The 12,408-nt window shown below is 35.6% G+C and overlaps 1 protein-coding gene across 1 annotated transcript in view; it reads left to right on the top strand.

The window, feature by feature from the left end:
• Positions 1-1,309: 1,309 nt before the first annotated feature.
• LOC149548095 (uncharacterized) overlaps positions 1,310-12,408 on the top strand; it is a 74,465-nt gene continuing 63,366 nt past the window's right edge. Inside the window, exon 1 of the mRNA XM_089792115.1 lies at positions 1,310-2,226. Within this exon, the coding sequence (XP_089648241.1) occupies positions 1,925-2,226 (302 nt within the window). The 5' untranslated portion in view covers positions 1,310-1,924. The remainder of the gene's footprint in view (positions 2,227-12,408) is intronic.

Raw genomic sequence — 12,408 nt, 5'->3', positions numbered from 1 at the left:
AAAATCCATTTTCCAATGCCGTACAATTTTTTCACAAATACCTCCTATTACAATAATAATTAATTCTCTTAAAGAATTAATCATTTTAAATTCTCTTTCCAATTTATCCTACCAATGCAATTACAATAATAACAATTAATTCTTTAAAAATAATTAATTATTTTAACATTCCTTTCCAAATATAATCCCCTCCATCAACTTACCCGATTAACTCTTTTACTTTCACCCTCATATTATAATAATAATTAATTCTTTATAGAATTAACTATGTGAGAAATTAATGTTAGTTTGAATCAATTTGATATTTAATTACTTTGCATTTAACTTGAATGATATTAATAATATAAATGCAAAGTAATTTGTAAGTTTTAAAGGTTTCTAATCTCTCACTATTGCGTTAAGAGGGGGGATACTTAGGGTTTCAACAACGTGCTTGTCCTTCGCTGCCATTTTAGGCTCATGTAAATGAACTTTGTATGTTATTGTTTCTAATTCTACTTTTCGGCCTCCCTTATTATTTTCACAATTTATATTTATAAAAAATTATTCACATTAATATTCACCATTCGTAATAAAATAATAATATTTACATTAACAATTTAATCAAATTTTATAACACATCAATATTACAACATAAATAGTTAAAATTTTAATTATATCTACACTTAGAACCTAAGATACAAAAACAAACAAACAAAGTTTTATAACTAATTAATCTAAATAATTAATGCCCATTGGCATTCTACAATGGTAGAATGGGTGGAGTGAGATGGTGTGAGCGTGTTAATGTTAACTTTTATTCTTTTAGATTAAATTTGACAACCATCTACATGTCAAATGTTTAAATCTTATTATAAATAGAATATACTTTTAAAAATAATTTAATAAATACTACATAAAATATTTGTTTAAATTATAATATTTGGACATATCATTCATTTTTTAAGAAATTAAAATAAAAAGCTTAAGTTAGTAAAACATTAAAGAAATAGAGATCAAAGAAATATAAATAATTTTAGATGTTGTAAATTAGATTATAATAATTTTGTAGTGGATATCTATTCTTAGATAGATATTTTTTTAAAATATATTTTAAAATTGATTAATTATGACTAGTTGTTACAAGTAGTTATAAAATAAAAGTTAATTTATACCACTATCATTATCTTGTCGTGATAAGTATTTTCGATGGAGCATCGGCATGGATAGGAGCAGTCTTATTTGCTGTGTTGCAATAGTGGAAGACTTGTGGTAGGTAGGGTAACCATTTTAAAATTCGATTAAAATTCAGGTGCGGGAAAAATACAGCGCTCATTGTCTCCCGTCGCGGTTAACCAGTCTATTTCAACTTGAAAAAGTTGGAATCTTGAAACATAAATCCATTAAAATAATAGGGAAGGAAAATGGCTTTGACTGTCGTTCAAACATTTTTTGACGCCCGGTGAGTCGAACACCTGTCGTCTAAATAAAAATCCAAAAACAAATACTAAGTTTATCAATACGACGTCACCTGGCAAAAGAGTGGCGCAGTGTCCTAACATGACCACCGGCTTCAAATTTCAATCGATCATATGACCAGGGGATCAAGAGGCACAGAATCTGAGGCCTGGCGACCTTTCCTGATTATAGTTCTTCAGTTATACATCACGCAAGAAATCTAGAAAGCAGTGCTATCGCTTCTGCACGATCGGGCCAAGGCTTCGACTTCTGCTACATCTCGTCCATTTGTGCCCCGCTACTGACTGGATCGGACAATGGAATACCTTTGATACAGATCTAGGGCTAGGGTTAGAGAAACCGGACGATGGAGGAACTGAGCTTTTTCGTTTACCTGGCTGCAGGGCGAGCTGTCAACTAGACAGGGCGGGGGTTTGACGGCGGGTCTAGAGCAGGAGCAGGATTTGTGTTTGAGGGGGAGGCAAGAATGGGGGGAGTAACCTCTTCCATGGCGGCGAAATTCGCATTCTTTCCGCCAAATCCGGCTTCGTATAAGATAACGGTTGATGAGGAGAGGGGGCGGTTGATGATGACGGACGTTCCACAGCGGGAGAATGTGGAGGTGCGGAAGCTGCCGACGAGGAGAGGCCAGGAGATAGTGGCAATGTATGTGAGGAATCCCACGGCTTCCTTGACTCTTTTGTATTCCCATGGAAATGCTGCAGATTTGGGTCAGATGTACGAACTGTTTGTGGAGCTCAGCCTTCATCTTCGCGTTAATCTTATGGGGTTCGTAGCGCATGGATCTCTTTCTCTCAACGACATATATGATTTTTCCATACCTTGTTTGCTACGCTGTCTTATGTAGGATCCATTACATTGAGTTTTTGATTTTCGAAGAGTTACAAGCTTACATCCTGAAATTGCTTATTCTTTCAGTTTTACTTGCGTAGCTGTCTTCGAGACCGGGTTCATCTTCCGGATTAGATTGCGCGAAATTTAATATATTGACAAATTTTACTATTGAAAGTTTTCTTGAGCCAACGTGGTGCCTCGTTTATTTAATATGATCTTCATTACTGTTCATGTCAGTGTAAATTTTTATTTTTCAAGTTGGCAGGTGATACTCACTTGGTGCGCTAATCATTGTCTTCCTTTAGTTTATCATTGAAAATAGAGGGTTACCTATTCTTCAAATTTAGGATTTGGCTGATTGCAATTCCAGTGCTGCTTGAAGAATAAACTTTTATGGCTCTCGAGAGCTAGAAATATCTACAATTATCATTAGTAGTCTCTCGGTAATGCTGGTTCAATTCACATTATCATTACTAGAGTCTCGGAAATGCTGGTTCAATGCACATCTTTAAATGACAGATTTTACTTTTACTGCGACGATTTCAAGTTAGTACAAGTTGTGCTGAAATCTCAACTACTGCGATAACCTTTGAATGTGTGCTCTTCTGTGCTTGCGTTTTTTTGATCGCTGGCGAACTTTCTTTGAAAACCTGTATGGAATTTTTTAAAAAGAAATTAGTAGAAGTTGCGCGGAAGTATCAAAATACCGTGTCTCCTCGTGTTTTTTGTAATCTCCAGCTAGCTTTCTTCAGTATGCTAATTTTAAAATCTATAAATCCATACGCACTGTTATACTGGAGCCAACAAATTGTTATCAACTTAGAATAATTTTTTTATCAGGTGAGATGAATTTTTTTAGTATTTTCTAGGGTGGTTTTGATGCTTATAGGATTTTTGGAGAAGTGCGTTCATTCTGCAAGTACGTTTGAGAGAACTTAAGCACTTCGAGAACACTTATTCTTTCTTTCTTACAAGAGAATTAGAGCCAATGGAGCTTAGTGTATTGCTTTTTGAAAAAACAATAAACAGTTAGGGGTGAAACTTAATGTTCAGACATACAGAAAATACCTCCTAGCCACGAACTGATGTGTATTTGATGGTCCCATATGCTATCATCGGGATGGGGCATGCATGCTTTTCAGATGTTAAATGCTTAAAAAGAAAGTAAAGAAGAATTTTCAACCACAAGTGCTTTAATAAGGGAAACAATGAATGGTTTGCCAGGCCTTCCACAGCCATGAACTAAATCTTTATTAAGGTATAAACTAAGCGGGTGAAAGATGAATTACAATTCTTGAATGAAGAGTTTAACTAATACTTTTTACTTCAGCATTTTATACGTATTCCAATATATTCTGGAATTATATAATAATTCTACATGACATTTCTTGATAATTGCTATTGCAAGCAAGGCTCTGCTTGTATTCATATACATTGTATTACACCAATCTTTTTACAAACATTTGCTTTTATATGTCAGTGAAAGATGAATTAGCATTCTTGAATGAAGAGTCTGACTAATTCTTTTTACTTTTAGTATTTTATACACATTCCAATATATTTTGGAATTATGTTATAATTTTTACATGACTTTTCGTGATAATTGCTATCAAATGTAAGGCTGTGGGTCTTCATATACCTTCTGTGTTACACCAAAAGTTTTACAAAGATTTGCTTTTATAGATCGTTGATAGTACATTCAATACTTGAAAATCTTTTTTGTTTACAGAAAGGAGTGTTATTGTGATTCACGAATCCAATATGGATTTGGGATCATTTGATGTCTCTATTGTTCACCCTAAATGGGATTAATGAATGAATCTGGGTAACATATGTGCTGCTTTGGTTTTTTCTGACTATCTGCAGTCGGGTTGTTTAACTGTTATTTTTTCACAGTTCATTGTTACTCTGCACAAGAACATAAGTCTTTTGATGCTTAATAGTGGCTTTGTTAATACTTCTCCATAATTTCGTTTTATGCTTCATTGTTGTAATGTTGTTATTGTTGTAATGTTGTTACTCTGTTAATGCCAGCAATCTTTTATAATGTGATACAATTGATGACATTTATGAGACACATGCTTATAAAAGGATGCTTATCATTCCTTAGGTTTGTTTCCAAAAATTTCCCCCAATACTGCATGCTAAAGAACCAAAACTCAGAATCGGCAAGGTCGACTTGAATCGTGAATCGGCTACAAATCGGCAAAATAAAAAACCTTGAAAATTTTAACAATTTAAATCTTATTTCATGCACCCTTCATCAAATAGAAGCTGACATACATAAACAAGGAACATAAATGATAAATCCATCATATACGTAAAATGTAAATTGTAGCTGAAGTAAATAGAAATAATAGGATCATAATGAGTCATGACATAGATATATAGAATTATAAATGTTGTCAAATCATAAATGAATGTAAGATGAAGATCCATAAAACCAATGACATCAAATCATAAATGTATGTAAACTGAACATCCCTGAAACGTATTTCTCTCTGTAAACAAAATGAAAAAACAAGTCTCTAGATCAAGCCTCATTCATCATCATCCTTATTATTAAAAAAAAGCTATGTTACCCGGGGATGCGTTTCTGGCAAAAATTGATCCTATCCCCACATCCCCCCGTCCTGGAAACTCGGAAACTTCCAGAAACCTTTCCCTTGGCTGTCCCATAAAATTAATGTTTCAGTTTTGATAGTTTGTTTGATTTCCACCCTCATGTGAACTGTAAAGTTAAATTATTTAACACAAACATTATATGTTAAGGTTCTAAAATTTATATAAGCATGCATTATCCATGTTTTTATACGAATATTTAAAATTTTTCTGTATATTTAAAATTTTCCCTACTTTTTATATAGCTGTTCCCACTGCTGTCCTTTGCCATCCCCTGCTCCGAGAAAAAAAAATCTGTCTCGGAAACCCATTTCCCCGTCCCCACGTCCCCCTGTCCCGAAAACCTGGGGTAACATAGAAAAAAAGAAAAAAGGTAAATAAAAATCATCACTTTTTTTTTTAATGCTTTTGAGTTGACTTTTTTGGCTGCTATGCAGCCGATGAATTCAGAGAAGTTGTAGACAGGTCTTGATGAAGCCACTAATGGCTGGAGAATCTTTCACATTGCACATCTTCCCAAGAAGCGTTACAAACTCAAAACATTTACCCATTTTTTTGACAATCTCCCCAACTATTCAAAACACAGTGAAAATGTGCCCATGTGTCGGCACCAAGCTCGAGCGATGTTACACTCGGGAAATTATTCAAAGCGACATCACTCTCGCATAGTCGATATCCAATAACCACTTCAATGCTCTGTGCTCAAAAATATTATAGCTTCCTATGAGTGCACCAAATCTGTGCTCAAAAATATTATAGCTTCCTATGAGTGCACCAAACTTGACGAAGAACCATTTTTCCAAAATTTCTTACATTTACGGCAATGGACTAAGTAGAGCTCTACAATTGTTTCTTACAGAAAATTCCTCTGCTCAGAAGCTCCGTTCATGATGGGAATGGTCAATCTTTTAACTCCAAACTATGAGCCCACACAGCCAGTTCATCCAAATCTTTGCTTATGTGGATGATAAATATTAATCCTTTGCTTCTTCTTTGCACACCACACTAACGGCAAGGCAGGTAAGAATTTACAGAAATGCAAGTTGCTAATATTAAGATAATATCTTATACTTTCTATAATGGTCAACTACTTGTCTGTAGTCCGTCTTTCAGTCTAGATAGGAATGTTTCCTATCCTGTCTCTTTTGTCTTCAGTCCAGATAGGAATGTTTCCTATCCTGTCTCTAGTTTTGTTTCTAATTTCGTTTTCTGCCTACAAAAGAAACAACGTCCTTGTAATTCTTTATAAGGAACACATTTGTTCCTCTATTAATCAATCAATCATTTGGAAATCCGTTAATCTGCCAACTCTTCTTGAATCTTGTAACATGGTATCAGAGCTATTACTTAAATTTTTCCGTGAAATTATTTGTTTAAATTTTTTCAAAATTATTTGTGTTGAATTTCTCTAAAACCTGCTTAGGGTTTTCGGCCTAGAGAAATTCCCGAACTTGGGTCTGCCTGTGTTTGTTCAGCACACTCTAGCCCCATTCGTCCATGCACATCGATCCTTGAAGAAAAATCTGCCATTTTTTATCAAGAAATCTGAAGTTTTTTCAAACTTTTTTCAGCTAGGGCCGTTTCTTTTCGAAACCCTAATTTTTGAGGTCGAAAAAATATTTTGTTTGCAGATACTTGGTGGGTTTTTCGAGAGCTCAACTGGGTTGTCGTCCGTTTTTTCTGGGTGCTTCGATTTTTGTGCCTCGATTTTCGAGCCAGCGGATCCAAAAAACGACAACAGATTCCTTCTGGGTTTTTCAAGCTCTCTTCTAGGTCATTCTCTGATTCTTTTGGATCTTTCGTATTTTTGCCTCGAAGAACCTGCCTTCACAGATTTTCACAGTTTTTCATTGGAAAACGTGCCATGGCATCTCTGACAAATATTTAGCTCGAACATAATTCCAAATTCAATGGTCGCAATTATGGAACTTGGAAGCAGCGCATCATCACAATCTTCGAATATCGAAACACCGATCAACTTGTTCTGGGTGTTACGCAGCGTCCGACTTCTCCGGGTCCTGATCAAGGTGAAGCTGCATTTTTCGCCTTCTGAATTTGTTTCTGTTTTTATGGGTTTGTTGATTTTCTCCTCAAAAATCATTTCAAGTTGTCTGTAATACGCAAGGTTGTGTGAGATTCTGGGTTTGTTGATTTTCTCCTCAAAAATCATTTCAAGTTGTCTGTAATACTCAAGGTTGTGTGAGATTTTGGGTTTTACCGTTTTTTCCACAAAAACGAAGTTTTGTAATTGCAACTTATTTTGAGTCATAGCACTCTTCTGGCAAAGCTTCTTGGTTTCAGCATTCTGTAGATCCAAGGAGGCTCTCAGTTATCCCAAAATGTTCCGACATCCGTACGTTGACCATTAAGGGAGGGTATTAAGATAATATCTTATACTTTCTATAATGGTCAACTACTTGTCTGTAGTCCGTCTTTTAGTCTAGATAGGAATGTTTCCTATCCTGTCTCTTTTGTCTTCAGTCCAGATAGGAATTTTTCCTATCCTGTCTCTAGTTTTGTTTCTAATTTCGTCTTTTGTCTACGTTGTTTCTTTTAGAAACAACGTCCTTGTAATTCTTTATAAGGAACACATTTTTCCCTCTGTTAATCAATCAATCATCCGGAAATCTGTTAATCTGCCAACTCTTCTTGAATCTTGTAACAGCTAACAACCGGAATACAGTTCCTCACAAAATGATTATGCCTGGTCAAATATTTGCCGATCAAGTATCTGCTCCCCAAACCAATGTTCCTCCAAACATTATAATATCGACCTCAGCATATTGTAGATGCAACTTGAATTACCCAACATAATAGACAGCTCCAAGGACAATTTTAACAGTAGATCAATTCATTTAGTCAAGGAAGTAACAATGAAGGCTCAATGCTTTTCAATAACCAAGGCACTGTATTCCCCAGCAATCATTTCCTTAAAAACATTGAATCTGTATAATTCCGACAACAGGCAATACATTCGTCTAACAGTAATAATGATCATTTGAGACTAGATTCTGCTTAGAAACCTTCTTTCACTTTGCATGAAACCAGGATATCTGAAGCTTTGGGTGCGGTACTTCAACAACACATACAATCTTCTACAGTAGCAGCAAATTAAAAAAAATTCCCAGGTTCTGCAACTGAGTTTGTCTCCTCACAGCAAGCTCTGCCTTCAATATACTATAGTGTGACAGTTTCTTAAATGAGTCCCATATATTAATTTTTCATACAAACATTTCAAAGCCCGTGACACAACATGAATTTATTTATTCGCTCAGTAATCCTCAGGTGTTGAGCCTATTAAGAAAGTTAATCTTCTTTTCAGATATTAACACTTCTAAATAACTATATAATGCAAACTCCCTTTTTAGTCAATTTGCTTCCAAGGAAGTTTCAATAACACCTTCTAAAATGTTTTAGCACTTTTGTCCATGTGCAATTTGTTTTCCCAAAAAATTACAAAACTGTAAATTTTTTTCTGATCACCAGGCAGTATGCAACTGAAATTACATCTGTAAATATTTTGCACAAATTTCATGGGATGGCAAGATCTATGCTCTCTGATACCGCTGAAATATCCCAGTAGGATATTTATCTCCAAATTTTCTAACAAACAGTTTCAGAATATAACAGAGAGAATATGCAATGGAGCCCAACAATATCAACCAGTAATTGCTCATATAAATTCTTCACAAATACGTTATTGCATTATACGTCAGAAATACAATAACATGAATAACATCTAATCCAATCTTAAATACAGTCACATAGTCAGATTGGAAAGAAACAATAAGATGCACCTGTAGACTCAAATGTGAATCCTCTGTAGTGGATGAATTGGGGCTACGTCCAATCCACCTTGAGAATCTTTAAGGTTTCCGTCCTCTAGCTTCAACAAGAGAAAGCTAGCAGCTTTCCAAAGTTCTGCAATGAGAAACCAGAAAATCAATCTCAAAATCCAAGCATGCTGAAAATGAATGAGACTTCCTTTCTTAATGCTCAACATTGACCCTTTAGCTGCCTTCTGTATTTTCATCTTATTCCCGCTTTATGTCACTTTGGGCCACTTTATAATATTAAATTGACCCCTTTTTAATTATGTATATTATGTTCTCATAAGTTAATTTAATATTACATGAACAAGTCCTTAATTTCCTAATGTCCCAAAAAGGGGACATTGCAAATTCTCTCTTAGTAATGTCGATTTGCTTGTCTTTGCTATAGGCATCCTCGGGGGTATTGAGCTTCTTTGAAAAGGCTTTTTGGTCTGCTCTTACTATTGAATCTGTCCCTTGCCAAGTTGAGAGCTGGTGTCATGGTTTTTTTGAAAGTTGTAGGGTTTAAAGCTTTTAGTAACCCTTTAAGAGGTTCAGCTAAGCCTTCAACGAAGAGCTCTATCAACCTCCTTTTTGTCACATTAGGCCCCATTACAATGAGTTTTTCAAACTCAGCTACATAGTCTTCTACTGTGCCTTTTGTCTCAATTGGGTTAGGTTCCTAAAATGTATTTCTGGGTTTGCCCTATCAAATCTCTCAATCAATCATTGACAGAATTTCTCTATGGTTGAAATTGTGTCATGTCCCTGAGTTGCCAACCAGTGGTTATATAATTCATGAGCTACTCCTTCCAAATGTAAGGTTGTGAATTTGATGGCCTCTAACTACGCCATTTGGTTTAATGAGAAGTAAGTGTCAAGTTTTGGTAACCTCAATCCGGCTGTGGTGGTGCTACTTGTTCCATCAAAGTTGGGCTTTGTAATTTTCCCCAAACAGTGCTGAATATCCTTCCTTGCATACCCTTTTGTCCTATGCCCTCCTTTTGCTTTTAGTCCACAGTATTTGGTAAAAGTCATCCCATTTTTAACCGCTTCACTTAGGGTGTGGTATTCAGCATGAAGGCAATCCATTTCATTGATTTGACCTAATTGTTCCTCACCAACTTTTTCGTTTGTCAAAAACATATATCTGAATGTTTTGGCTGAGATTTTTTCTTCCTTGGAATTGTTGTTCTCATCATTATTAAGAAAGCTCCTTTCTCTCCTATCTTTTTCAGACTTATCACCACCAGGATTTTGATGGATTTCCTTCAACAATTGGGCCACTTCCTTTAATGTCTCATTCACACTGAGATGCAGCTCCTCAATCTTTTAAAGAAAGCCCTTACTTCGTCATCAGGATTACCCATGTTGGTACCTCTGCTCTTTTTCTCTCATTAAATAAACCTATAGCTGGCAGGATTTTTAGCTCTGATACCACAGAGAGATTCCAGATATAAAACAGCAAACTTTCTTTGCCAACACTTAATAACAATGTTCTATGTTAATTTCCAACAAGAGATTAAATTATCCATCAATTTGAAGGAACAACATTTACAATAATATTGATTTCCATTATACTGGTCCTGCTTGCTCATAGATCTAGAGGTTGGATTGCTGGCTTACACCAGAGACTTACAAATCAGACTGATCTACATCTTTTAAAAGTCGATACTTTGGTTTCCTCAGACTCAAATAGTCACTGATCATTCTGATATTGCTCGGTCACTGTTCTTGGTAGAGATGCTATACTGCTTTTGTTGGAAGGCACACACATGTGATCTGTGACGTGTTAACAGTCTGTAATTCCATGTCTTCTGTCTCCAGTAATTGTATCAGCAGTATGCTGAAGGTTTACCTTCCACTCCGCAACCTCCTAGTTTCAGGATCTTTTGGTTCCTGGCCTCACACGTTTCCAGTTTCCCTGTGCTTGTAACATGATGAATTGTATTTGATGAGACTCAAATTGGGTAAATCTGCCCAGATGAAACAGCAGCGAAACTAGGGTTTGCGTCCTACATTGCTATGTCTCCAGAGATAATCATCCCAGCAGACAGGTGCTATGCACTCAACAATTTTATCTAGCATGCTGTAACTAAACAAAGGCCTCACCATCAACAAGTGATCCAGCCAAGTCAGCCTAAAAAGGAAATAAAAATATTTTATTTCTAATTTTCAATCACTTCTTAAGTCAGTCAAGGCCGACCCTACTTGATATTACTTTGTTTAAATATCATTTATAAAGCAAATAAAAGAGTGCTAATGAGCACTGCTTGGCTGGCCGACCAGCCCTTTTAAATCGGCTTTTGCACAAACCTGCAACAATATTCACAGATAAAACACCAAAGCTGATCTTCATTTTTTGGAATACAGAGGTCCAGGATGCCTATCAATGGGGCAAATCACATGTATCACAATAGGTGGCATATGAAAACAGTGAAAACACCATGCAGGTGGTATTAATTCAATTTTTTTTGTCCTTTGAATTCGTCCTTCATTAAAACTACTGATATGTTCCACCAACATTAAAGATTGTTCTCATTGCAAATGGACTGCTATCTTTGAAAGAGAGGGTTTCCTTTGTCTAAAATGATACTGTCAACTGGGAGGTTGCTGAAATTTGCTACGATTGGGAGTTGTTCAATGGCAGCATTAACAACAGCTACAAACTATTTGCAACCCAACTGTATTACCTATAACATTTCCTAAAGGTGACTGAATTGATGGTTAGACGCAATTTTTGAGCTTCCTCTAGTATTTTGGTCAGTTTCCAATCTATCAAAGATTTTTCTCTTAGTCCTTCAATCAGATTTTTCATTTGTAGCTTTCTGCAACCCCAAAAATACTGCTCTTTTAAGGCCTTCTAACACTGCCAAATGTTTCACTTCATTATTCAAGTTTTTAATAATTGTAATTTTCAATTTAGTCGTGTATTGTCCAAATGTTGTAGTTCACAATTAGCCTTGCTTGACTAGTGAGCTGGCTGTAATGGTGAAAGACTGAGTTTTAACCTTACTCAGCCTGTGAGCAGGCTATCATATATAATTGGCATTGGATACTAAATTAAATAATGGATGGATGAGTCAAGAAGATTGGAGGAACTGAGATATCAAACAGATGACAACAATGATTTTAAGGAGCTTGATTTAACTAGAAGATGCTATAATGTACAGTGATACACAGTTATATCTTCTGTTTAAATATAATCATCATGAAAAAAGAGTACTGCATGGTGCCAATAGAGTGCATTTAACATGATTTATCTATCATTGCAGAGAAATACCTCGTATAAGAACTACATATTTTAGAAATTTCCGTTGAGCTTAGGTTTGGAATGTAACAAATGTTCACAGATCAGGCAGAAATAGATCATCCAGATAATTTGCATTTGTTCAGTCAATTTTGTTGCTGTTATGGTCTTTACCCTCTTGTCCAGCCAATGCAATGCCATGGCAGCATTTCCAAAAAGTATGATTATGATAACATGGATAATGTTTTAACTGTCCTCCTTTGAACCTGTCTGCAAAATTGTAAGGCCAACACATGGCAAAATCAGGGATACTGCATTTCAGCATTGGCAGTCTTCGTAGTTGACCTTAATGATTTGGTTTATGCTAATGTTATATTGTATCAGTCCATCCATGTTATGGTAACTATTGTGGGATGATGATAGAGTTTCATT

The sequence above is a fragment of the Cupressus sempervirens genome, chromosome 7 (genome assembly GCF_028749045.1).
Source record: "Cupressus sempervirens isolate cs-2001-9-10 chromosome 7, ASM2874904v1, whole genome shotgun sequence".
Classification (NCBI taxonomy): Eukaryota; Viridiplantae; Streptophyta; class Pinopsida; order Cupressales; family Cupressaceae; genus Cupressus; species Cupressus sempervirens.
This window is presented reverse-complemented; position numbering and strand designations above follow the sequence as displayed.